The sequence below is a fragment of the Chelonoidis abingdonii genome, chromosome 3 (assembly GCF_003597395.2).
Source record: "Chelonoidis abingdonii isolate Lonesome George chromosome 3, CheloAbing_2.0, whole genome shotgun sequence".
Classification (NCBI taxonomy): domain Eukaryota; kingdom Metazoa; phylum Chordata; order Testudines; family Testudinidae; genus Chelonoidis; species Chelonoidis abingdonii.
The window spans coordinates 16,166,451-16,194,448 of NC_133771.1; the positions used below are offsets into that span (position 1 = coordinate 16,166,451).

Sequence of the window (27,998 nt, forward strand, 5' to 3'; positions counted from 1 at the left end):
GCTCCCGAGACAGCCACAGCACTCGCCGGCTGCTGCCCCGGGGCTGTCTCTTTCTGTCGGGCTCTACCTTGCTCCCCACAGGAGGGAGGGACTTGCAAGCCTCCTTGCAGAGCGGGAGCTTTTCTTTCTGTGCAGCGCCCCCCCGGGCCTGGAACGCCAACGACGGGCCTCGCCATTGGGACGCTGTGTGTTTACAGGAGGTTGTGTAACACCGCACACCCCGGGGGCTGGACCTCACTCACGTACAGCCAGGCTGGGGCTCATTTCTGTGCCACTTCTTTAGCCCCCGGGGCTGTTTTACAGACTGTCGCAAGGGATCCAGTGCTGCCACCAGCCCCAATTGAACCAGGGCAGCTGAGCATAGGTGCTGGAGCTAGGGCTCTGCGGGTGCTGCCACACCCCCTGACTTGAAGTGGTTTCCATCATATGCAGCAGTGGTTCTCACACTTTTTTTTTTTCCCACGGACCACTTGAAAATTGCTGAGGGTCTTCGTGGACCACCTAATGATCTTTCCAAATGTTGTTTGTACCGTTAGCTAACTGTTGTAAAGCACTTGGGAGAAAAGCACTACATAAAAACAATAATTAACGTTTTTTTGTTCCACAGATAAAAGCACACAACTCATATTTTAAAATCAGTAGTCTTACCTTTTTTACGCGATGGATGTCCGCTCTCTCCGCCACCACAGCAGCCAGCCTACAGAGCTGGGGCTGGGAAGGAGAGGGAGGTCTCCCCCACCACAGCAGCCACAGAGGTGAGGCTGGGGAGGAGGGCTGTCTCACCCCTGCAGCCACAGCCCTGGAGCTGGGGAAAGTCGCCTCTTTCTCTGGCCGCTGCCGCCCCCGCCCATTCCCCCCAAGGCCACCACCTCACCTTACATGAGCATCTTTTCCAGAGTCCAGACACCTAATTAGTGGAGCCACACTTGCGCAGCGCCACTAATTAGGTGGGTGGCCCTTCATTCTCTCGTGTGCAGCTGCCCAGGTGTGCACCTTAGAGGGAACTATCCGCGGACCACCCGAATGGCGCTCACAGACCACTGGTGGTCCACGTACCAAAGTTTGAGAACTTTTGGTATGCAGGGTTTACAGTTCGGAGCAAAGGCTCTCAGTACCCTCTCCCCCCAATTGTTCCAGCATCCCTGTGTTGTACCACACATGAGTAGGATCTAGCTCTGACACTGAAAGGTCCTTGTGGCAGTGACTTTGAGCCAAATTCTGTTCTCAGCTGCAGGGATGCTGAAACAATTTCTATCATGGGGGTGCTGAGAGCCATTGAATCAAACTGTAAACCCTGCATATGAGGGAAACCACTTCAAGCCAGGGAGTGTGGCATGTGAGAAGGGGAGAGTGAGAGCTCTGCAGAGTGAACTTCACAGATCTCTGAGACTGCTTCCCTCGAGGGTAGGTGAGAATGCGGCTGCTCAGTGCATGTGTGAATATCACTAGGTGTGAACTGGACAGAAAGTGTGAATATCACTAGGTGAGAACTGGCTGAAATCTGAATGACATTTTTGGTTGAAAATGGGAATCAAGGTTGCGAACATTTTCAGGATTCCCCCTCTGCCCCTGTTTTTTGACCAGCTGTAGTGCTAAATGAAGGTTGGATCCAATAGAGCATATCGTTTGTATGGTAGAATGTAATGTCAGTAAAAGGTCAGCCCTAGAGACGTGTGTTTATTCAAGAAACAGGTTCAGGAAGGACAATAGCAGGGTTGGAGAGGTGGAGGAGGGGAATACAATACATGTGACATCAGTGCTGCTGAAACCCTGAAACCAATGACACTTTTATGACTTCCTATGGCAACAATATATGACTTTTTTTAGATGCTCCCATTGCCTCTGTTGTGCTTAATAAACACTTAGATCTTATCTAGCACTTTTCATCAGTAGTTCTCAAAGTGTTTTACAAAAACAGTATCATTATCCCCATTTTATATATGGGGAAACTCATATGAAGGAACCACATGGACATAGTGGAGTCCAAATAACTGTGTTGATTCACTTTCTACAATATGTGCAGCCTAGCTACATAAATACACACTACTCTGACAAGATTGGGTTCTGGTGGCTTCTGAAACACAGAAGACAGCAAGGGCCATTAGAAAAGTGGTTCCCAATCTTTTTGAGCTCAGGACCCATTTGTAAACCTTGATGGCATGTCACGACCCGGAGACCCTCCAAGATGCCCCCAGACCTGTTTTTCCCCTGCAACCTCCCTACCTCCAGGGCTGGGAGCTAAGATTCCAGATGCTCTGGCCAGATGTGAACAGCTGGGTAACTCTCCACTGGCAGTTGGGCTGATCTGAGAATACCCCCTCAAAATACAAAGCCCCCCATATGGCCCATGGGGGCAGGGGCAGCTCCAGGACCCAGCAAGCTAAGCGTGTGCTTGGGGCGGCATGCCGCGGGGGGTGCTCTGCCCAGGGCCGGCTTTAGGCCGATTCAGCTGATTCCCTGGAATCGGGCCCCGCGCCTAAGAGGGCCCCGCGCCTTAGGCCTCTTTTAAATTTTTTTTTTCCTTACTGCCGGCTGAGTTCTGCTCCAGGGTCTTCCATGGCCCGCTCCCCTGACCAAAGCGCGGCCGGGAGCGTGGCTGCCCCACAGCCCTGTTCTCCCCACTGGAGCTCTGGCCAGAGCGCGGCAAGCCCTGCAGCTCCGCTATTCTGGCTGGAGCCCCGCACTGGAGAATGACACACTGCCCCACAGCCCCGGCCGGAGCGCGGTAAAGCTGCCCCGCAGCCCCAGCCAGAGCATGGCAAGCTGCCCTGCTCTCCCGGCTGGAGCCCTGGCCGGAGCACGGCAAGCCCCGCAGCATCGCTGTCCCGGCTGGAGCTCTGGGCCCTTTAAATAGCTCCCAAAGCCCTGGGATAGTGATAGGGGGCTCCGGGGGCTATTTAAAGGCCAGGGCTCCAACTGTCTCTGCCACCCTGTCCTTTAAATAGCCGCCGGAGCCCTGCAGCCCCCCATGTATTCTCCAGGGCTCCCGTGGCTATTTAAAAGGTCCAGGGTGGGGTAGAAGCAGGGGAGCTCGGGGCCCTTTAAATAACCCCCAGAGCCCTGGGGTAATGGGAGGCTTGGGGGCTATTTAAAGGGCCGGGGCTCCAGCTGCCTCCGCTGTACCCCCTGCCCTGCCCACACCAGCCCTGCCCCTCCTGCCCTCAGCCAGCTCTGCATCCCGTGCCCACAGCCAGCCCCTGCCAAACCCCCTTCCCTGTCTCCAGCCACCCCCTGCCACACACCCCTGTGGCCCTGCCCAAAGCCAGCCAGCCCCCCACACAGCCCTGCCTGCACCAGCCCTGCCCACCCTGCCCACACCCAGCCCCAAACCCCCGCCCTGTCTCCAGCCAATCCTGCTGCACTCCCCTGCCTGAAACCAGAGAGTTCTGCACTCCTCTGTCTCCAGCCCTCCCAACCCCTGCTGCATCTGCCTGCGGCCCTGCCTGAAGCCAGCCCACCCCACACCCCGCTGCCTCCAGCCAGCCCTGTATCCCTTGCCCTGCCTGCAGCTAGACCCTACCTCCAGTCAGCCCCTGCCCTGCTTCCAACCAGCCTCATGTCAACTGCTGCCCTGCAGTTCCCAGGGCAGTAACCCTGCACACCTGCTTCAATGAGGGGGGCAGGTAGCAGCTGGGACTCACACATGTGCACACCTGCAGGGAGTGACAGGGACCCACACATGTGAAATGACGGTCATTAATAAGCAATCAACAGCATATATGATGCAATGTACATAATATAAAATTGTATTATTTATATAGTTATGGGAAACAAATAATACATGAAAGAAATGACAGGTTTTGTTTTCTTTTAGTCATCCCTGCCAGGGCCCCGCCGAAAATGTTTGAATTGGGCCCCGCACTTCCTAAAGCCGGCCCTGGCTTTGCCGGTCGCCAGGGGGGGGACGGAGGCAGGCAGCCTTTGGCGGCATGCCTGCAGAGGAGCCGCTGGTCCCGCGACTCCAGTGGACCTCCCTCAGGCATGCCTGTGGAGGGTCCGCTGGTCCCGCAGCTTCAGTGGAGCCGCAGGACCAGCAGACCCTCCACAGGAACACCTGCGGGAGGTCCACCAGAGCCGTGGGACCAGTGGACCCTCAGCAGGCGTGCCGCCGTGCTTGGGGCGGTGAAATGTCTAGAGCCACCCCTGCATGGGGGGTCACAAGGCAAGGGTGAGGTGGGGATTTGGGGCCTAATCTTGTTGACTTTGATTTTACCCTGTCATCTTTTCTCTGTTCCTTTCAGTTAGTGTAAAGCTTGGCTGAGCTGTGAAAGTCTGTTCATATCAGGGATTGTTACCATTTGCCTATAAAAGATATTACCTCATCCACCTCATCTCTCTAATTAGCAGGGCCAATGGGGGGAGGGGCAAGAGAGCCATTTGGCCTGGGCCTCAAACTGAAAGTAGGCCTCAAATTCAGACACTTGTTAATTTTTTGGCATTTGATAAGTTTCACAACTTGATTTTATGCACATCCATATAGGAACAAAATGTGACACACTCTCTCAGCTTTGAGCTGCAAATTTAAGCAAATAAGAAATGTGATTTGGTAAAAGACATAGTTTTTTTATCCGGGGGTAGCCGTGTTAGTCTGGATCTGTTAGTCTTTAAGGTGCCACGGGACTCCTTATAATTTTTTTTGTTAACTGATATAGATTTTGCCATATTAAAGAGTTAAAAATGTTCATAAATATTAATAAAAAATGTATCAGTTCTGATGGCACAAGATCAGACTGTCATGAACGTGTCCTCTCAGATCAGCTGATTATATAAATAAACCACTACTAGTGGCTGGTGCTGGATCAATTGCATGTTGAAATGTTGATAATTGTTACATTTTAGTGTCTTTATAGTTTTATGTCTAAGTGACTAAGGAATTATTTATGTGTGAGAATTCCTCATTATTATCGTCGTATGGTAGCTAAAAGAGGTGACTGGTTGGTTGGTTGAGTCCTAGCTTGGTCATCATCATAGGCTTTTGTAGTCTATAGGCCCAGATTCAAGGTGAAAATCTGTGAGGACAATCTTGTACAGTGAGTTTCATGAGGACACGCGTTTGAAATTTTTGGACAATATCCCTCGGTCTGCATCCATGTCTGTGTTTACTGTATATATATGTATGTCATCCCCTTGTCTTCAGCTCAGCCTGTTATATGATACCTTGCATGCTTGAGTTTTGCTTCAGTGATAAGGTTAATAATCTGTCTGACTGTTTCATTTTGTGTTCTTAATTAGTATTTCTTCATTTTAAATCTTTTCAGCATTTATGTACATGTTTACAATTGATGATTTCAAGTGTAGATAAGCTACTTATTTACAGCAGAATATTTCAAGTGTAGATAGGCTACATATTGACCAGATAGATCACTATGAAGAGGAGATTTGAAAGTGGTGCAAGCAAGAGACGGCAAAAACAACTGAATGAAGCTAAGAGCTCAAAGCCAATAACTTCATTTCTCAAACCACTGGAAAACACACCTTACCCAACAAACAATGCTACAGATAATGAAAACTCCGCAACTGCAACAGGTGATATTTCAATGCCAATACCTGAACATGAGGACAGTAGTCAAGAAGGAGATGTGCCAACAGTAACAGATGCAGGAGAAGATCCTGTGTACGATCAAGAAACTCAACAGCAACAGGAAGATAAAGATCTTACGCAGCAAGAGCAATTTGTGAGTATTACAGGTTTGACTGTGACTGACATTGGCATTATTGACAAGAGTAATGATGCCCAAATGCAATCTTTTCTTCAAATTAGTTGTTTTGAAATTCCAAGTAACATTCCACGAGATGCTGATAATCATGCTTTCCCTACTCGTCTGCTGACAAAACTCTTTTAAATGGTGAGACCTGCACTAGAAACTGGTTATGCTGGAGTACGAAAATACAATCTCTTGACTATGCACCCTGCTTCATTTTGAACAAAAGTGTTGCAAATGCATCAGTTCTCTCTGATCAATCAGGATGGAGCATCAACAGAGGTTGGAGGAAGTTGAAAGACTCAGTACCATCACATGAGAGTTCAACGTCACACAAAGAAAACTATGTGGCTTGGAAATCAGCCAGTAGAACAGTGTCAGATGAAAGTTCAGTTGAGAATTTACTCTTGACTGAACTCTCTACAGAAACTAATAACTGGAAAAAACTTCTTGAGCGCATCCTGAATGTCATCCTTTTTCTTTCTGAGCAGGGATTGGCTTTCTTTGATTCCAGTCAACTTATTTGTGATTGTGCAAATGGAAACTTTCTAGGCATAGTTGATCTCCTCAGCAAAGATGACTCACTTTTATCAGAGCATGTTAAATGTGTTCAAGAATTACAAGAGAGTCAAAAGTGCATGCAAGTCCATTATCTCTCCACACACATACAAAATAAGTTTATTGAGCTATGTGTGTGACATTTGTACAAAAAATAATTTTTGAGATTCGAGATGCCAAGTATTTTTCAATCATTGTTGATGCCACTCCAGATTGTTCTTACAAGAAACAGACTACAATGGTTATTCGATATGTTAAGATTGTAGACAGCTCAAAATTTTCAACTGAAGAAAGGTTTATTTTGTTTGATAATTTCACGAGAAAAGCTGGAAAAGAAGTTGCTGCCTGAGTACCTGAAATTCTAGAAGGTTTTAAGTTAGATTTTCAAGTTTGCGTGGGTCACGCCTGTGACGATGGAACTAATATGGCTGGGAGGTACAAAGGTGTACAAGCAATTCTGCTTGAGCATAATTCAAACTGTATTTCCTCCAGCTGTGGAAACCACACACTAAATCTTGTAGGTGTTAACTGTGCTGAATCATGCAAGGAGGCAATGACTTACTTTGGAACTGTTCAGCAAATGTACAATCTCATCAGTAGCAGTCCACAAAGGTGGGAAATCTGAAGCAATATCTTCCCGTCCAAAACTAGGTGGACTGATGGTGTTCAACCAGTTGCACAGCATTTGAATTCAGTCAGAAAGGCTTTAAATGAGCTTGAATCTCTCAATCTAACTGGACAGGCTCTAACTGAACTTCAGTCTATTCAGAAGCACGTGTACAAATTTGAATGCATCCTGATGTCATCTTTGTGGATGAAGCTACTTACAATGATCCACCAAACTAATCTGGTAATTGAAGCATTCAATGCTACACTTGATGTTGAGAGAGATAACACTGAAATTCTTATCAATGACTGTCATAAACAGATAGCTAAGGGTTAATGTCTCTTTCACTGTAAAGGGTTAACAGTGACCTGCAACACCTGACCAGAGGACCAATCAGGAGACAAGATACTTTCAAATCTTGGTGGAGGGAAGCCTTTGTGTGTGTTTTTTGGGTTTTGCGTTGTTCTCGCTGGGATCTGAGAGTGACCGGACGTACTACAGGCTCTAATTTTCTATTCAAGTAGCAAGTGCAAGTAGAAAGGCGGTTTAGTCTTTTTAATTGGTTTTCTTTATTTGCAAATGTGTATCTGGCTGGTAGAGTTTTAATGTGTATTTGGCTGAAAAAATTTGATTAAAATTGATATTTCTGCTGGAGGAGGCTTCTCTCTAGTTTCTATAAGCGAAGACCGTAATATCCGTCGATTTTACAGTGATTACTTTATCTCCTTCTTTATTAACGTTTTTCTCTCTTAATACCTGATTAATTTTTTTCCTTTTAGCAAGGAACTAAATCTGTACTCACCAGAGAATTGGTGGGGAGAAGGGAGAAGGAGGAGTGGAGGAAAGGTGAATCCTGGTTTTAGATTCACGGAGCCTTGAATCTTCTACCTCCCAGATAACCAGGGAGGAAAAGCTCTGGGAGTGGGGGAGAAGGAGGAGAAAAAACCTGAGTTCTCTGTGTTTGTGATCAAGGAGTTTGAATCAACGGTAATCTCCGGTATAACCCAGGGTGAGAAGATCTGGGAGGAAGAAAGGAGGGGGAAGGGAAATGGTTTATTCCCCTTTGTTGTGAGACTCAAGGAATTTGGGTCTTGGGGTCCCCAGGGAAGGTTTTGGGGAGACCAGAGTTTATCAGTAACTCCAAGTCCTGATTGGTGGCAGCTTATCAGATCTAAGCTGGTAATTAAGCTTAAAGGAATTCATGCTGGTACCCCATTTTTTTTGTACTCTAAGGTTCAGATTGGGGCTAGATACTATAACAATGACATTCAACAGATTCGTGAACAATGGGATGTGATCCTGAGTCCAAATTAGTAGCACAGAATATTGACATTTCATCTGAGTTCTCCACCCATCGCAACTTACCTACTGAATCTGATGCTGAGCAGCATTATAGGGTCAATGTCTCCCTTGTCATCACTGACTCTTTCAATCAGGTCTTACACGTCAATATGAGTCACTGCGACTAATTTGTACCCTTTTTGGTTTCCTTTGGCAGTTCAACAGACTGAGTAATGAAGATCTACTTTCTGCAGCTGAACAATTTCAGCAACAGTACAACAAAGAAATCTCAAAAGATCTCATGATGAGGTCATCTTCCTCAAACAAATATATTCCAAGAACTTTAAATTGGATTGCAAGCCAAAGGAATTGCTTCAAGAAATACTTGAACTTGGACTCTCTGGGGTGTTTCCTAATATCACAATTGCACTGAGTATTTTTGTCAGTTTGCCTGCTTGAGGTGGCTTGAGGTGAACGCACCTTCAATCTGTTGAAGCAGGTAAAGAACTATCACTATTCAACTATGGGACAAGAGCGTATGAATGGGCTCGCCATGCTTAATATCAACAGTGACACCGCACGAAAGCTACATTTTTCCTCAATAATGAGTGCATTTGCATAGAAAAAGGCTAGAAAAGCATTTGTTAAATAAAAAAGTGTTCAAATTATGTCTCACTCTTTTTTTGGTGCCTTATTTTGTTTTTATGTGTCGTCATTTTTTATTTTTATGATGACTAGGGGCCTCCAAAGCTGGAAGTATCCTGGGCCTCTCAGGACTTCTGAAAGGGCCTGCTGGTTAGCCCCTTCTGTCGTTTTCCTTACTGTGGAACCAGTCCTTCTACGGCTGTGGAGGAGTGTGTGTGCTTCCTCCCAGCAGCGGGGTGGTCCATGCATAATGGTACTGAGTGAATTGGACAGTTTGGCCAACAATTCTTTCCTGAGCTGATGTTAGAGATCCCCTGACAACTCATCTCCCAATTTTCAACTTACATTCCCCTGTTACCTCATGCCCGAACTGCCTTGGTCTATCCCACGCTGACTGGTTTCCTCCCCACTAGCTTTGCTCTGTGAAGTGTGTGTGTGTGGAGGAGATGGGTCCCAGGAGGGAGACGGGCCTGCTCCGCGTGGCTGTCTGTGGCGACACGGCTGCCCGCGGGGGTTCCCAGTCCCCTCCCCTTTCCCCATCTGGGGTTACATCAGTGCCCGGGGGAGGGCGGGGTTGATACACATTGTATCTGAGCTGTCCAGCCTGTGTTCTTTCTGTGGCTGCCTGGACTAGCTTCCTCACTCAACTTAACTGGCTCTTCTCCCTCTTGAGGCTTTGTGCCAGGAGGGGTGAACGGCACCCTTTGCATTAAAGGACACGATCCCTTTACCCCTTCTGCTTGTGCTATGTTTGTAGACCCTGTGCATCTATTATAGTAAAACCTGCTCAATCTCCAAAGTCTGGCTCCTAGCTCCCCTGTTTGGTAAGAGACAAATACTGCGTGCTGCACTTGGAGGAAGGGAGGGCTTTCCTTAGCAATGATCCTTCCAGCTGAGTACATCACTGGAGGAAATACCCAGTGTTCCTAGAAGAGCTAATTTTGTTTTCTGGAGATGCTCATAAATTGTCAGCAAAGCAGCCACTTAAGTGATCTCCTAACACAGTGAGGGACCCAAAGTGGGGTAACACACATTGCACAGGCCTCACACCCAGTTGGACTCATAGGATAGTGCCTGTGCAGTGGAATAGCCTCAAGGCTCCTGCACAAATGCAGAGCATGCCCCTGGGGGAGAACAGCATTATATTTTTTTATAAGCAGTGTGGCATGTCAAGAAATGCCCCAAAAACATGGGAAATATCTGAGCAGTAACGTCTTTTCTTTAAAAAAAAACCCAAAACCAAAACTGTATAATAAGCCTGCAGCTTTAACAAGGGAGGAGCCAGTTTCCATGGTAAATAAGTAACAACATACTTGGAGGCCAATGTGTGTTGTGAGCTGGCAGATCTTCAGCGACATCTTTGAGAAATACACTATGGTTTTATCTGCGGTTTTCTTTATTTACTGAGTTGCACTTTGTAACAGATTTCCCTGAACTCAGAGACTAAATACCTAGCAAACATCACCAGCAGACTGTAATCAGTGATTGGTTTAAGTTCAATCAACTGTGGAAGTTAATTTTCTTCCTTTCTTTTTGTGTCTCTGCCTTTCTTGTTTTGGCCTTCGATAAAATCTTGCTACAGATGCTAATGTCTGAATGTTCAGTGTGGACACTGCCTAATCTTTTCAAATTGTCTCTTGGGCGGATGCTTTCTGAGTCCCAGTTATTGAAAACTGCTGTATAAAGCATGTGCATGAAGTTGTTGTTTTGTTGTTCTTGCACCAGGGGTTGTTAGAACGATGCAACATGACAGAGCTTCATGAAGCTGTAGCTCTGGGCGATTACGATTTAGTGAATGAGCTTCTGAAAAAAGGGCTTTGTGATGTGAATTACAAAGATACGGACTGGAATGACAGGACACCACTACACTGGGCTGCTGCTAAAGGTAAGAGAGTCCTGTATATAGATCCTGACATTGAAGTTATAGAAGATAGTGCTGCTTTTTATTATACTACACTATTCAGCATAGGTGCTGGAACTAGGGATGCTGGGGATGCTGCCGCACCTCCTGGCTTGAAGTAGTTTCCATCATATACAGAGTTTACAGTTTGGTTCAATGGCTCTCAGCACCCCCACTATACAAATTGTTCTAGCACCACAGCTGTGCAGGCTATTAATGGGGTTATGCAGCGTACCGATATTCACACAGAGGGCTTCTGAGTCTTCTGTCCTTGCCCAAACGAACAAAATATTGAATTAAAAGGGAATTTTGCCCATAAAAGAACGTGTGGGATTGGACCCCAAGTGATCATTTCTTGTCTATATAAAGTTTGATTATTTTAAGGGATAATGCGTAATTTTTACACACTGTGTACCTATAAGGGCCCTGTTTCTTCCCTCACTTTGATTTCACACTGGAATAGCTGCATTGACTTGAGTGGAGTTATTCCTGATTTACACCTGTGTGAAAGGGGAATCAATGTGTAGACACAATGGGCATTTAGGAAAAACAGATTGAGCACAGTAACTACACAGCGATTTAAAATCGTTCCACCTTTATTTTTAGTGCTGAATTTTTCAAATCAGCAGTGCAGGACTAGATCCTGCCTTCAGCTGACGTTTTGTGTTTTAGCATCAGGACTATTTATTGAGGCCCAACCAGGTATGACCCCTAGAAGACAGTGGGTGGAACTGGGTGGATGTAACCAAGGACTTAAATTGAAAAGAAAATGATTTGTATGGGGGTCACTGAGAGCTTAATTTAGCCTGCAGAATCTTTACAACAGGTGACAGTACATGAGAAGGAAATAATCCAGCTTGACCCTCAGATCCCAGGTTGAATTTACAGGGCAATTAATGAGGGGGAAAACAAACATCTTTTTACTTGCATAGGAACTGAAATCACCAGACAGGATTGGTGACTTTTGTTGTTTCAGTCATTATCAATTCATGTTTCATTGCCACTGGACTTTCCCCTGAGATGTTGTTCCCAGATGGAATGAAATGAAATACTACACATTCAGAACAAATAATTACCTTGTTACGGGGGCTATGGGCCTGATCTAAAGCCATTTGAAATCCAGGAAAAAGGCTTCCCTTGACATCAGTGGCCCTTGGATCAGTGACCCTTAACCCTTTGCCCTTATAAAAGTTAGGAAGCTTGAGGAAGTGCCAGCAAAGACTTATGCAAGAGGGATACGATTAAACTTCTATTAATTGGTGTGCACTAAAAATACACTGCACAAAAGCAGTGACGAGTTCAGGTGGCTCGAAGCACCTTCGATCCCAGTTTATGTGATATCCCCTTGTAAGATATGTAATGAGTTTTCTCTGTTAACTCCCTAATTACCTGCCTAAGAACCTTACACATGATGTGCAGAGTGTGCCAGCTGGCAGTGACATATCAATGACATCTCTAGTTTATGTAAGCGATGCCTACTTAGTGTGCCCCTCTGTTCCCCTCTAGTGGTGGCTAGATTGGTTAGATGACCCTGCTACGTCCTTGGCTCAGAGAGCTGGATCTTTTAGCTCAGGCAGTTGAGCCTTATGTATTAAGATCCAGAGGTCTGATCCCTGCTGCTGATGACCCAACCTGGAGCATCAGCATTACACTTACAGTCTAAGGGCCTGATCCTGCAAGTTGCTGAGCACCTCCTGCAGTTACCTAGTGCCCTCAACTCCCATTAGCTTCAGCAGGGATTAAGGGCACCCAGCACCTTGCTGGAGGTGCTCAGCACACTGCAGGATTGGGACCTACGTTAGAATATGTGATGATATGAAACCCTGGGATTGGAGGTAGCTGAGAAGGACAAGTGATAAAAGGTTAAATGAAATATATGAGTTTGGAAGAGTGGGAAACAAAATGATATCTCACTGTGGCAGGTTAATGATAGTGGGATATAAAAGGTTAAGTTATTGATATTGGGCCTGTTCTCAGCTAACATAAACTGGCATAGCTCCATTGACTTCAAAAGAGGTTCCGGTCCATTGTGTATTGTATTGTGTCACAATAGTATACAAAATGCTAACTCCCTGCAACCAGCACTCACAATCTAAACACCCTACATCCAGCTCTTCAAAGCGTTAAACATCAATATAAAATTTTCCTCAATATTTTTCATTGACCTGGATGAACAGTTTCACATGCTGTGCAGCCCAGGGCTGTGCTTTGTATTCATGTCCTAACTCAGTCAGGTTTTCTCCCTCAGCATTTCAGGGAAAGAAATCATGTATAAGCGTGGATGGAATACAAAGCTGAGAACAAGCTGGAAGGACAGGTTTTTGCACAGAAAAATCTATGTCTTTCCAACTCCCACCCAAGCCTTCCTCCTTCCCTAAACTAAAAAAAAATCTGTGAGTCAGATCCTGAGGTCTTTACTCTGTTCTTATTCAGCCTTCAGCCTGGCAAAACTCCCTTTAGAATCAATGGAATAACGAGTCAGGACCTAAGTATTTATTTCTATGCTAGAGCCATATTTGGTAGGCTTCACATCTATCTGTACTGCTTTCTGGTCAGCCACTAGAGAACTCTAGGAATTGAGTGAAACTCTCCACAGTTTCTTTCTTTCCATGATCACTGCTGGACAGGATATTGGCGAGAGATGTAGTGTTTCTGTTATTGACTAATGTCACCTGGGACGGATGAAGGCTCGGTGAAATATAAAGAGTTAATGACTACAATACAGTGGTCTGTGGTTAAATATTCTGCAGATGAGCAGGGTCCCGACTGGGAGGCAAGTTAACATGGCACAGAGATGGTATATAAGGGCTACTGTGGGTGAATTTTGAACTCGGTGTTTTACTTATCTGTGCTACAGTGTTTGTTGTACTGGGTTGCTCAAAAATGTGCGTGTATTTCTGGGTAAGGCCATAGAACAAGGTAAATCTCAAAGGTGTTTGTTTACACAGCAGAAATAAAAATGCATCAGCGAATCTCAGAGCTGAGATCAACTGACTCGGGCTCCCGGGGCTTGTGCTGTGGGGTTAGACAGAGCAGTCAGTTGGTTGGGCTTCGGCTGGAGCAGGACTCCAAGACTGTCCCTCCTCGCTGGGTTCCAGAGCCCAGGCTCCATCCTAATTCTGAATGTCTGCACAGCTATTTTTAGCCTCACAGCTGACCCACGTCAGCCATGACTGTGCCATGGGTCATTTATCCCTGTGTAGAGATACCCTGAGACTCTTGCTGAGGGTTTTTTTTTTTTTTTTTTTCTGTGTAGATGTACCCTGATTGGCTTATTCATCTCCCAGGCAGGGCCGGCTCCAGGCACCAGCGAACGAAGCAGGTGGTTGGGGCGGCCAATGGGAAGGGGTTGCACCTCTGGGTCTTTGGTGGCGGGTCCCTCAGTCTCTCTCGGACCAAAGGACCCACTGCCAAATTGCTGCCGAGAAATGAAGTGGTGGCAGGGTTTTTTCCGCCTTCGCCGCTTGGGGCGGCAAAAAAGCCTGAGTCGACCCTGCTCTCATGAGGTCTGGACAAAGAGACTGGGGATCTGGTTATTTTTAAAAAGGTATTAAAAATATAGATTTTAATTTTGCTTGTGTGAGTCCCTAGTGATTTAAAAAAAATATCCATGCCCTAAAAAGAAAATCACAAGAGTCAGATTTGCAAGTGCTGGAAACGCAGCAACGACCAATCCACAGCCATAAACCATGGCCACCCCAGCTGAAGCTCATACATGCATTCAGAGCGGATGTCGTCCAGCTGCTGAGATTTGAATTCCTGTAGCCCAGATGCTCGAGGACAAGCTTTGCCTAACTAGAGGGAGTTTGTAACATACCGTATACCACATGTGTGGATATGAACCTCAGTACCATTGTCTGGATGGAAGGTCAGACCCAATCAGCTGATTGTGGCTATTTTCTGTCTACAGAGGTTATAAGACCTAACACTAGTTCAGCTAGCAGAGCATCAGCACAAGTGGTAGAGGTTTGTGCAGGTTGGAACCAGAGTTCCTAAGTATGCGCCGTTTAGCTGGTGACGTCACTGCCGTGCTTGTTGTCTGTGGACTCAGATTCTTTACACTGCCATATAGTTTATAGAACATCTTGATTATTGCACCTTTGAACCATTTTTTTTCTCCCTGTGTTTTCTGCATACCTACAAGGGCAATCGGAGATGGTAAAACTACTTGTGCAGCATGGCGCTCGCCTTTGCTTGAGAACTGACGTGGGTTGGACTCCAGCTCATTTTGCGGCTGAGTCAGGAAGACTAGGTGTGCTAAGGACTCTTCATTTTTTGCATGCCACCATCGATGCAGCAGATCTCTATGGGGACACTCCGAGAAGGATTGCAGAAATCTACGGCCACAAAGATTGTGCGAAGTTCTTAGAAATGTAAGTTAAGAAGTAAGTAAGAAATGACAGAATTCTGCAAACAGCCGCAGTAAATGAAGTGGAAGCCAGTGAGGGCCAGCGCAATGGCCTATGCACGACTTGCATTTCAAGCTAAACCCTGTGCAAGCCCTAGGGATTAAGTGGCATATAAATGTGCTTAAGCCTTCTGCTGGGCTTCTGCACAGGGGTGAGCAAATGGAAAGACCTTTGTTGATTTCAGTGAATCCACTGAGCCAATTATCTTAAGTGACTTGCTGCCACTGAACAGCATGTCATCATTTTCCATCTTTTCAAAGTATTCTGGCTATAGATCCAGGGTTCCTAAACAGTTAAGCACCCAGGAGCTCCCCTTAAGGCACATAAATAAGTGGCTTGAATTTTAAATGTTCTATGACTATTTAAGCTCTGAAATGAAGTGGCTAGATTTTCAAGAGAGAATAAACAGGAGCTTCTGGGTACTGAGCCCTTGTGAAAATCTGGCTGCTTCACAGCAGTGCTTACAGGGGAGCTGAGCTCTTCAGAAAACTATGAGTATGTCTCTACTGCAATAAAACACCCATAGCTGGCCTGTCTCAGCTGACGCAGGCTTGTGGGGCAATTAAATTGAAGCATAGATGTCCAGGCTTGGGCTGGAGCCCACAGTCTGGGATCCCAGGAGAAGGAGGGTCCCAAAGCCTGGTTTCCTGCCTGAGTCCAAATGTCTGCACTGCAATTTTATAGCCCCGCAGCCTGAGTCTGCATCAGCAGACACAGGCCAGCGGTGGGTGCTTTATTACAGTGTAGACATATCCATAGTTTCCACTTCTAGGCTGATGAGCTTCAGCTGTATCCTGGTTTTATGATGGGAGAAATAGAAAAGAGCCTCACCAGCTTTCTTCAATTGATGCTGTCACTGCTACGCTGTTTTCTTGTGAGTGAATAGTAGGACTGTCAGGCTTTTATGTTTATTTTCCAAAACAAACTAGAATACTCTAGGCCATCCAATTTACACAAACCAGTCCCTGCTTTCTGGGTCTAAACCCAAGAAATCCCAGCTGCTGCCTCAGAAGGTAAAAGGGAGAGTTAACTCGTGCGGAGCTGGCCAGAGAGTGACAATTTAATTCTGCGAAGACTTTTGAGATTTCAAAATTTCGTGTCTTTCCATATTTCCGATGCAAAAGCATTTTGTGGAAAATGTTCCAACCAGCTCTATTGTCTCATAGCTACCTCAAGCATTTACCATTGCATCTGTAAGGCTTCTCACTAGCAAGTCTTCGAATGCTGAATGGATTGCTAGGCCCCTTTTTCTTCACTCTTCACAAACATTCATACCATTAAGATTATGTTCCCGCAGATATTTGGGGGGGATTGGTTGTTCGTCATATGACTACCCATAGTCTCATGCAAAAACAGGGTATTCATGCATAAAGAGGACTATTTGTTATTTGCTCTTCACCATTTTTGGTTTTATTTTTTAAAAGCCTCAGACATCCATTGAGGAAGCTGAAAGAATAGTGTGACCTGGGTAACCAATTGCATGGCATGAACACTGAATGAATAAAGTGAACAGCCCTTTGGCAGAACACTGTTCATACATTCATAGACTCTAGCACTGGAAGGGACCTCGAGAGGTCATCGAGTCCAGTCCCCTGCCCTCATGGCAGGACCAAATACTGTCTAGACCATCTCTGATAGACATTTATCTAACCTACTCTTAAATATCTCCAGAGATGGAGATTCCACAACCTCCCTAGGCAATTTATTCCAGTGTTTAACTACCCTGACAAAGTTAGGAATTTTTCCTAATGTCCAACTATAATCTCCCTTGCTGCAAGTTTAGCCAATTGTTCTCCGTTCTATCCTTAGAGGCTAAGGTGAACAAGTTTTCTCCCTCCTCCTCATGACACCCTTTTAGATACCTGAAAACTGCTATCATGTCCCCTCTCGTCTCTCTTTTCCAAACTAAATAAACCGAAGTTTTTCAGCCTTCCTTCCTAGGTCATGTTCTCAAGACCTTTATCATTCTTGTGCTCTTTCTCTGGACTCTCTCCATTTCTCCACATCTTTCTTGAATGCGGTGCCAGAACTGGACCAATACTCCAGTTGATGCCTAACAGCGCAGAGTAGAGCAGAAGAATGATTTTCTCGTGTCTTGTTAACAACACACCTGTTTAATGCATCCCAGAATCACGTTTGCTTTTTTGCAACAGATCACATCTGTGACTATGTATTTAGCTTGTGGGTGACTATGACCCTAGATCTCTTTCTGCCATACCTCCTCCTAGACAGTCTCTTCCCATTCTGTAGTGTGAACTGATTGTTCCTTCCTAGTGGAGGCACTTAGCATTTGTCTTTTATTGACTTCATTCGGTTTACCTCAGACCACATTTCTCATTTGCCCAGATCATTTTGAATTTTGACCCGGTCCTCCAAAGCAGTTGCAATCCTCCAGTTGGTATCGTCTGCCAAACTTAATAAGCGTACTTTCTATGCAACATCTAAGTCGTTGATGAAGATATTAGGAACGAGCCAGTCCCAAACAGCCCCTGCAGTCCCCACTTGTTATACCTTTCCAGCAGGATTGGGAGCCATTAATAACTACTCTTGAGTAACAGTTATCCGCCCAGTTATGCACCCACCTTATAGCAGCCCCATCTAAATTGTATTTGCCTAGTTTATCGATAAGGATACATGCGAGACCATATCAAATGCCTTACTAAAGTCTAGGTATACCACTCCACCGCTTCTCTTATCCAACAAGACTCTTTATCCTATCAAAGAAAGCTATCAGATTGGTTTGACATGATTTGTTCTTTACAAATTCATGCTGGCTGTTCCTCTCACCTTACCACTTCCAAGTGTTTGCAGTTGATTTCTTTAATTACTTGCTCCATTATCTTCCCTGGCACAGAAGTTAAAGTACTGGTCTGTAGTTTCCTGGGTTGTTTTTATTTCCCTTTTATAGATTGGCACTATATTTTCCTTCTTTCCAGTCTTCTGGAATCTCTCCCGTCTCCCATGACTTTCCAAAGATAATAGCTAGAGCTCAGATACCTCCCTATTAACTCCTTGAGTAATTCTAGGATGCTTTCATCAGGCCCTGGTGACTTGCAGGCATCTACTTTTCTAAGTGATTTTTAACTTGCTCTTTTTTTATTTATCTTCTAAACCTACCCCCTTCCCATAAGCATTCACTATGTTAGACATTCCTTCAGACTTCTCAGTGAAGACCGAAACACGAAGTCATTAAGCATCTCTGCCATTTCCAGTTTTCTGTTACTGTTTCTCCCTCCTCACTGACAGTGGGCCTACCCTGTCCTTGGTCTTCCTCTTGTTTCTAATGTATGATAAAAAGTCTTCTTGTTTCCCTTTATTCCCATAGCTAGTTTGAGCTCATTTGTGCCTTTGCTTTCTACATCTTGCCCTGCATTCCTGTGTTATTGCCTATATTCATCCTTCGTAGTCTGACCTAGTTTCCATTTTTATGTGACTCCTTTTTATTGTGCAGGTCATGCAAGATCTCGTGGTTAAGCCAAGGCGTGTTTGCCACATTTTCTATCTTTCCTCCCAGCGGAATAGCTTGCTTTGGGCCCTTAATAGCGTCTTTGAAAAACTGCCAACTCTCCTCAGTTGTTTTTCCCCATTTTTTGATTCCCATGGGACCGTACCTATCAGCTCTCTGAGCTTACAAATATGCCTTCTGAAATCCATGGTCTCTATTTTGCTTGTACTCCCTTCTACCTTCCTTAGAATTGCAAACTCTATGATGCCATGATCAATTTCACCCAAGCTTCCTTCTACTTCAAATTCTCACGAGTTCCTCCCTATTTGTTAAAATCAAGTCTAGAACAGCTTTCCCCCCTAGTAGCTTTTTCACCTTCTGAAATAAAAGTTGTCTGCAATGCAGTCCAGGAACTTATTGGATAGTCTGTGCCCCGCGGTGTTATTTTCCCAACATATATCCGGATAGTTGAAATCCCCCATCACCACAAATCTTGGGCTTTGGATGATTTTGTTAGTTGTTTAAAAAAAGCCACTCCACCTCTTCCACCTGGTTAGGTGACCTGTAGTAGACTCCTACACGACATCACCCTTGTTTTTACCCTTTTTCCTAAACCAGAGACTCTCAACACTCCATCTCCTATGTCCATCTCTACCTCAGTCCAAGTGTGTACATTTTTAGATATATAAGGCCCCCTTCCTCCCTTTTTCCCCTGTCTATCCTTCCTGAGCAAACTGATACCCATCCACACCAACATTCCAGTCATGTGTATTATCCCACAAGTTTCAGTGATGCCAACAATGTCAAGTGTACTTATTTATTAGCACTTCCAGTTCTTCCTGCTTATTACCCATACTTCTCGCATTTGTATCTTGGCATCTAAGATACTGGTTTGATCTTGCCTCCCAGTTTTGCCTGACCCTCCTTTCTCTCTGCCATTATAGCCCACGCTCCCTTTGTTTCCGATCCATTCCCAGTTTCATGTTCCCCACTTACCTGTGGTTTTGCTCAACTGCCTGTCGTCGAACCTAGTTTAAAGGCCTCCTCATAGGTTAGCCAGTCTGTGTGCAAATGGGTCTTTCCCCTCCTCGAAAGGTGAATGCCATCTCTGCCTAGCAGTCCTTCCTCAAAAATAGCATCCTGTGGTCGGAGGAAGCCAAAGCCCTCCTGGTGACACCATCTTCGCAACAGTCCACCAGCCTTCACCTCCATGATGCATCTGTTTCGGGCCTACCTTGACAGGAAGATCAAAGAGATACCACCTGCGCTCCAAACTCCTTCACCCGTACTCCATAGCCTGTACTCTTGATCTGCTCAGTGTCACCTCGCAGTATCATTTGTGCACATGGATGAGTAGCATGGGCAGTAGTCAGAAGCTGGATAATCCTCGACAATGCCTCTGTAACATTTCGGATATGGCCGGCAGGCAGATACCTCGAGATGAAATGTCAGGGCGACATGGGCGCCTCCGTCCCTCTCGAGAGAGTCTCGACCACCACTACCTATGTTCCTATTTTCAGTGGTGGCAGCGATTCCAGCCTTAGGGGTACAGGCTTTCCTCCTTACGTAGGGTGATTCTTCTCTTCTGTATCAGAAGAGCATACGGTTACCTATTACCACAGGAGGTTCACAGCAGGGGTGGAGCACTGCCCGTGCCAGAGTCTAACAGTCTGCCACTGAACTCCTCCCACATGAGCCTTCCTCTCACCATGGTGTGTAGCGTCCTGTGAACTGGGCGTACTAGCTGTCTCCCAATGGAACACTCGTCCAGGACTGCTCGTGGATACGGATGACTCTCAGCTACACCGCCTCCTCCTGTAGCTCTCCCACCTGCTGCCTGAGAGATTTCACCAGTAGGCACCTTTCACATTGGATGCCCCCTCGCCTGCAGCCTGGATATCAGTAAGTGGAAATTGCAAGTTACAGTCTTTGCAAAACCACACCAGGATCTGGGTAGAAGTATCCATGCTCTGGTGCTCTGTCTGGCTACAGTCGCAGGTGGAGGAGACAGAAGCAGTGCTGGCACATGTGTTTCGGGTCTTCCTAACCATCGTAAGCCTCCCTCTGTCAAACTCCCTCTCAAACTCCCCTGTCTGCAGCTCCCTGTCCACTCTGCTCTGCTTTAAAGAGAAAGGATTTGGATGTAGTTTGGTTTGTAGGTTTTCAAGGGACTAACGGGTCACGGATAGAACCGACAAGGGACCCTCGCTCCCTTCCTACTCCCCTTCCAAACTCCCTTGCGAAACTCTCTGTTAGCAGCCCCTGTTTGCAAAGCTCCCTGGTCTCTTGTGCACAGCTTTATAAAGCCCTGGCCTGAGTGAATGCCCCGCCCACTGGTTAAGGCTCAGCCAATTACCAGAGGCTTCTAGCTTTCAAACCTTCCTTTGTAGCTCAGCCTCCAACTGCCAGCTACAGCACATGGTCCTTCAAACAACCAAAACAAACAAACAGACTGACAAACACAAGTTCAGCACACAGTAAGTAACCCCCAAACACAAACAAACACACACACTGCAGACAGTCACTTACCCCACAGATGCTGTATTTGCTCCTCCTTCACCTGGAGAACTCCCTTGCGAGACTCCCTGTTAGCAGCCCCTGTTCGCAAAGCTCCCTGGTCGTTCATCCAAGCTAACTGGTTAATGCTTAGAAATAACAGTTACTCTGGTAGCAATCAGGATTGGTTCACAAATAATTTGCAAAAGAAGGGATAAATCAAATAAATTCTCTATTTAGGATAAAAACCAGTTCTACTGCTAATTGCAGGCAAAAAATAATATATTCAAGAAACATGTACACCACCACCACTGCACTAACCATATGTAACTATGAAATTAGAGCACATATCCTTAATTTTTTCCTGCTTAATATTCAAACAAAAACATACCCATTCAAATTTAGCCAGATCTGTCACGTCAGTATGCTATTATGTACACTTTCACTGTTTCTCACCTTTGGAATACAATTATTTACACTGTTAAAAGCTATCATTTAGAATTACACATGTGATTTCCACACTCAACTGACTCAACCGGCCATTTGTATGTTTGCTATGTTGATCATATGTGTTTGCTTGTGGTGAAAATTAGTGTTGACTTCAATGGAGTTATGCCAATTTACACTAGCTGCTGGAAATGGGCCATGATTCTAACTGGAATCTGAACAAAAAATTTTCTTTGGCTTTACTAGCTTAGTTAGATCTCAAAGATACAATACAACTGTACTTGGAATAGCTGATTTCACCCAAATTGTATCCCAGAACGAGATGAAGAGCCAGTGACACCATTACTAAAGGGAGGATATGTCTCAGACCACTGGTCTGTTCCAATAGTGCAGGTTCCATGTTGTGAAACTAGCTGCCAAACTTTCTGCTCGGATTTTCAGGTACACTAAGGGCCCTGTGACCGGGTGCAAAGCAGAAAACTGCTTAGCCAACCCTCTTTTACTCCAGCTCAAATTAAGAGAGATGAATTGGAGCTAGGGTGACCAGACAGTAAGTGTGAAAAATTGGGACGGGGGTGGGGGGTAGTAGGAGCCTAGATAACAAAAAGACCCCAAAATCGGTACTGTCTCAATAAAATCAGGAGAGGGGCAGGAGCCAGGAGGGCCCTGCAGGAATGCTGCTACCTGCCCTTTCCACCCCAGAGTTGTGTAAAGGGGACTGAGTGTAAATGAAAGCCAGGCACTCCGTATTTCATTCACATTTAATTACTGGAGTAAAAGTTTTAATAAACGACACCATTATTAATAGTCAAAGCACATTAACATGAGTTATGAAGCAAAGTAATATATCATGTAACACCCAGGAGCCTTCAGACAAATAAAACATGTTACAATGTCAAAAACTATTCTGAAACAAACTGTTTTTAAAAATAAAACCCTTTGGGCTAGATCATATGCTGGTGATTAAGGACAGACAATGGAGCTGACGAGTGCCAAGGCCTTCTCGGGTGATGTGACTTCCGCCCCTCAAGCTGGAGTATGGGGTGACAACAGCAATTGCAGCTTCAGCTCCAGTTTCGTGAGACAGCCAGGCAGCTGACGCAGACCCCAGGCAGTTTTAATGCAGGTCCTGAGAACCTACTACATTTCACCGCTGTGAGAGGCAGGCCTAGATTTTTGATTAAATTCATATTTTAAAAGAGAAATTTACTTTCCAACTCACAGCGCATCAGTTTGTCCCCTGCTCCCTGTCTTGCTCGCAGGAACTACAGCGTTCTCTCCCTGACTCAGCCCTCTGGCCAGGTCACTAGTGGGGTTTCCCCTTAGGTTCCTGCTCTCCAGTCATCTCAGGCAGTCTTCTGCTTCACTGCCTCACAGTACCACTCCCACAGTGGCTGGCAGGGGAACACGGGCCCACCCTCTACTCCGGATTCCAGCGCATTCCCTGAACCTTACTGTCTTTCCCTAAGCTACTTCCATACTTCCTAGTCTTTCCCACTCCTTTGCGTTTGCCAGTCTCCCTCCTCCCTGGGAATAACTCAGCCCAAACACTCCTCCCTTCCCCCAAGGAGTGACTGCATTTTTCCCCCTGCTGCCCCCTCTGCTTCCTGTTTTCTGGTCTTTTGCATCAGCCCCACCTGTCCCTTGCTGGTGAGCTTCTCTCTAGTTAGCTGCCTCCAGCCTAAAGCTCCCATGTTTGCAGCCTAATTAGCTGTTTGGGCCCTCCTGACCTAGCCCAGCTCTTGCAGGGCCAGTGTGGGGTCCACACCTCATCACAGAAGGACATTATGCTTTTCACTTCTTGAATGGGGGCTCCTAAAACTGGCTTACTTGTTTTGCATCTGCCAGGTGTGACTCCGGAGAGAGAGAAGAAGAGGAGGGGAGAAATGATGAATGTGGCAAAAGCCATAGAAAATCCAGTGCCATGGAAAAGAAAAACAAATTTGTCTCCAAGATCAAGTCTTTCATAGTGTTATTTTCTGAGAGACTGGGAACAGAATAATTACATTGCATTTTGTAGATGTCACAGAAGAAAGGGATGCTGTTGACTAAGGATAAAAACATAAGCATGAGATGCCACCAGGCTCTCAGCTTGGAGATTTGCAGGTTTAGGTGATGAAGAAAGGGGGCTGAAATCTGCAACTCTGACATGGTAAAAGACCTATAAACAGGCTGCCCAGAGGATGGGAGAGCTTAGAAATCAGCTGACAGCTGTGAACGCTCGTTATGCATTGGTCCTAGGATAGAAGCCTAGCAGAGAATGTCATATAGAAAACCCTTAACATTGCTGTGCACAAGAAGCAAAACCTGGAGATCCCCAAAATGGTCAAGATCTTATCACCTGAGTTCAGGCCTCTCTTTTTTGACAGCCACAATGAATTTAGCCAAAAGCCAACAACTGCCTTGCCTCTTAGAAACGCCAGGAAACTGACAGTGGATGGGGGGAAATTACAGCTTTGGGAACATTACAACTCTTGCCTCTCATTGTACACAAGTTTTGTCCCAGAGGTCAAAGGTTTTCATGCAGCACTGTGTTAGAATCTGGGCAACAGATGTGCTGCCCTTCTCTCTGTATGTCACGCATGCAAAACATGGCTTCATATGTATACGTAAATGGAATTATTCCTGCTATACTAGGCATGTAAATATGAGGTGTATTCTGTTACTGAAGGTCCATGTCACTCCCTGATATTTGCATATCACATGGAAAATCATGTACAGAGTTAAAAACAATGTTTGTGTCTGAGGCCTGGGATATTTTCTGGAACAAAAAAACCACAATTTACATCAGTTTTGTTCTGCAGCAGAAATTCCCTATCTTGGGTTCTTTTACAGCAATTTTGCACCAGTGCCAATGGCTAACCAAGGTGCAAGGAAGCTGAGAACCTGGCTTTCTAAAATGTTTCCATCTCATTTTCAGAGTGCTTAATGTTGAAGCCACAGTTGCTGTTCTATGAGGCCCCTTCCTGGTCAAGCTGTCTTGTGTCAACCCTGATGGGCCCTCATCCAGAATGGTGTCCAGAATCCACAGGATCCCTTGAAGTCAATGGGAGTTGCAATCATCAGCAAATGCCAGGAGCTGGCCCTTATTATTCTCAATTTTTTGTTATGTATCTAGGTTTTGTCCATGGAAAATCATCAATCCTTTTCTTAAAGATGGATTAATGGTTTAACCATCAGGTCTAAACTCTCAGGAACTTAAAGTATACTTCCTGCAGGGTAGAGGTAGCCTTTCAGTAGCCACAGTTATAGTGATCACCAGGGAAATTATCTTGGATACAATAGCCTTACCTCCATTTTGAACATTACAACTATTAGCTGTCATTCTTGAAGAGGTACAGAAGTTTTGTCCCAGAAGAACCACTCTCTCTGCCATGTTTGCTGTTGGAGTCTGGTTGACATATGCACTACCCTTTGTCTGCATCCCATATACAGAAAACACAGCTTTGAATAGTTAAACAAAATAAAATAAGTGGATATGTTTCTCTTCCTAGTTATTCACCTGATTAATGAGGAATGTACACGGCAAGAGTATCCTCTTCATGAGTATCAGTGTCATTCACGGATATTTGCACTTTCATCCAAAGAGCCATGCACAGAAATAAGATATTTTTTTAAATCATCTTGTAGAAGGACAGATGTTCATGACAGTGCACTAAAGCTAAATGTGAGAAATGCCAGAAATCCTGCTAGCGTACTATGGTAATTTTTCTTTACATTTCTAGTTTAAAATTTGAACGTCTACAACACAGCTTTATTTTTTATAGCATCTTCCATGGAAACTGTATCCCATAATGCTATTCAGAGTTGCGTTAGTGAATAAAGCAGAACAATATATTTCTAAGAAGAAGTGGGCTTGAGTTGCCAAGTTCAAATCTGGATTTGGATGTAAAATTAAGTTTAGGGTTGTTATGGTTCCAGGTTTGGTTCAGACCACTTTAGAGACACCACCATCTGCAAAGTATAGAATGGGTCTGAAACTTCTTCAGATTTTCTTGCTGTTCTGATCTGGTGTTTTGGTTCTGAACCATCTCCTGTTCTAAATAATAAGCGATAGCAGAAAAGGGGGAAATGAAGAGACTTAGGCTGGTTATTTTTAACTGAATTTTTGTGTGTGACTGGTTTGCAATATTTTAGTGTGTTTCATTGAATGGAAAGTCCACAGCAGTCCTACAAGTGTAGTCTGACTGTACAGTGTGCAGTGGTGATGGCGATGTTTTTTCTTTCTTCCGTAGAGCTGAGGTGGAGTGCAGGGACTATCATTTGGTGGCAGGATTGAAAGGAATTCAACTGGACCAGACAGATGAAGACTGGGAACTCAAGAAAGAAGAGCTTGAGAAAAATACACCCTGTGCTCAAGCGAAATATACACGCTCTACTCAAAAGAAAAACAGAGGAAAGAATGTGAAATAATAGTATCTTCAGATTCCTTTGAACTAGGGAAAGTCATAGAGAGCTAGTCAAAGACACTAACAGACCCCAGATACATCTGGAGTATGAAACATATACTAAGTGTTTGTCTACATGGTGCTTTTGTCCATGTCAGAGGAGTAAATTGTAGTCTACACGAGCATGCTGCGTGCTAACTGGCTTGTGTGCGCCCTGCTGGCATGCACCGAAAGTTCTCTGGTGTGCATTAATGTAGCCCTGTTTCAGACAGGCCTATGTTAATGTGAGAACTTTTAGTATGCGCCACGAGGGTCCACGTAGATCAGTTAGTGCATGACACACTAGTGGGGTCAAAAATAGACACCCCTCTGGTATGAATTAAAGAATTGTTTAGAGGAGACCTAAGAGAAAAAACATATTGTCTGTGCAGTGGGTTGTACATATGGCAATTAATGGGAAGTGGCTAGAAGTAGTGGATCTATCTATCGTGACAAAGTCAATCCTGACAGACAGAGTGGTGGGGGGCAGATATATCAGCCCTTGGATGGTGAAGGTCCTGTTCCCTATGAGCTGAAAAAGGGTTACCTCAGGTTAAGGCCAGTTAAAGGCTATCAGTGACCTTACGACCCCTTCTGGGGAGAGTGAGGAGGGGAGAGATGAGAGACAGGCTGCAACGGGGTAGTGGCACCACCAGAAAGGAAAGGCTTCGTGGAAGGCTGTCTCTTCTCCCAATAGGAAAAGGAACTGAGTTAACAGCTGCCTGGGGGAAGGACTGGCAAAGAGGAGCCAGCGTAGCTGGGTAACACCAGGGAGAGGGGGCAGGGACATGTATTCCTGTTTCCCTTGTGAGTTTGGGGATTTTTTTTTTTTTTTTTGCTTAAGAGAACTTGTTGGGCCTACCCTGAGGCCTACCATGTAAATAAGGAAAAATAAAACCAGAGTGAAGAGAAAAACCCTCCAGAGTCAGACTGATCTACTCCAGGCCCTGCCACTGAGGCCAATGAGGTGAAGGAGGTACCCTGCAATACTATCGATCTAATCTAATGAGCTATCTAATCTATCTAATGATCTATCCTATCTATCTAGGGAAGAGGTTCCAAAATCTGGAGATTTCATGCAAATATCTTAATCCTATAATTCAGTGAATATGCATGATCACATTGACATAAATGACAGGAATGTGCCTCTCCTCCCCATGCTCTGCCTGGGGGTGTGTGACGGGGAGTGGGGGGAGAACCAGATAGAGACTCCAAATGGTAGAAGCAGAAGCAGCCTTGGCAGAAGGGACAGCTGGCACCATGCCATCCCTAAGTGTGCCTCTAAACCCAGAACTTTGTATGGAAGACCCCGACCTTGAGGCATGAGGGCCCAGGTGGTGCCTGATTCTGAGTAGGAGGATAATTCTCCATCCTGCCCTGGAGTTAGTTATGAGCGGCTATCACTGTGGGTAAGTTTGTTTCATCAAGCTGGGTTTGTGTTCAATCTCATGTGCGGCTCTGGTCAAAGAAGTAACAATGTTAGGACACAGATGAAATGGAAGAGTGAATATTACAGAGAATAGTCTAGTGGCTTCAGGTAAATCAATGGTGTGGCCTCATCTGAAATACTGTGTGCAGAATTGATCTCCCCATCTGAAATAAGATATTGCAGAACTGATGGGGGTTTGGACATGATCAACAGGGATGATGGAGGGATTGGAAAATCTCTAACATGAAAGAGATTGTAAAGATTGGGATTGTTTACTGTAGAAAAGAGAGGAATAAGGTTGGGGGGACATGACAAAAGTATAGAAAAAATGACTGTACTAGACAATGGACATCAGAAGCTTCTGTTCTCCATGTCTCATAACACATGAACCAGGGGACAGTCAATTCAATTAAAAGGTGAGATATTCCAAACCAATCAAAGGAAATATTTTTCTACACATCACATCATTAAACTATGGAACTCATTCCCACAGGAAGTTGTTGAGGCCCAGAACTTAGCAAGACTCAGAAAGGGAGTGGCCATTTGTATGGGTATCAAGAATACACAGTGTGCTCATAGCTAATGATAATACCAATGTTGAGGCAGGAATATCAAACCTCATGCGTTAGCCAATCTCTAAATATTGGGGTGT

The 27,998-nt window shown here is 45.2% G+C and overlaps 1 protein-coding gene across 3 annotated transcripts; it reads left to right on the forward strand.

The window, feature by feature from the left end:
- Positions 1 to 10,117: 10,117 nt before the first annotated feature.
- On the forward strand, positions 10,118 to 27,998 carry ANKRD66 (ankyrin repeat domain 66). Of its 3 annotated transcripts, none has more exons than XM_032777603.2 (4): positions 10,118 to 10,274; positions 10,519 to 10,678; positions 14,838 to 15,066; positions 25,726 to 27,998. In XM_032777603.2, the coding sequence occupies exons 2-4, from the start codon at positions 10,540 to 10,542 to the stop codon at positions 25,901 to 25,903; spliced, it is 546 nt and encodes a 181-aa protein (XP_032633494.1). In that variant the 5' UTR covers positions 10,118 to 10,274; positions 10,519 to 10,539; the 3' UTR covers positions 25,904 to 27,998. The 3 variants fall into 3 exon arrangements, with proteins under 3 accessions (XP_032633494.1, XP_032633493.1, XP_032633492.1); XM_032777602.2 differs by having other exon boundaries at positions 10,118 to 10,267; XM_032777601.2 differs by having other exon boundaries at positions 10,134 to 10,170.

Bases quoted from the DNA above. Each gene is read 5' to 3' on its own strand.
- ANKRD66 (XM_032777601.2), top strand. The intron at 10,679-14,837 runs GTAAGAGAGTCC...CATACCTACAAG, and splicing joins ACACTGGGCTGCTGCTAAAG to GGCAATCGGAGATGGTAAAA. The intron at 15,067-25,725 runs GTAAGTTAAGAA...TTTCTTCCGTAG, and splicing joins TGTGCGAAGTTCTTAGAAAT to AGCTGAGGTGGAGTGCAGGG.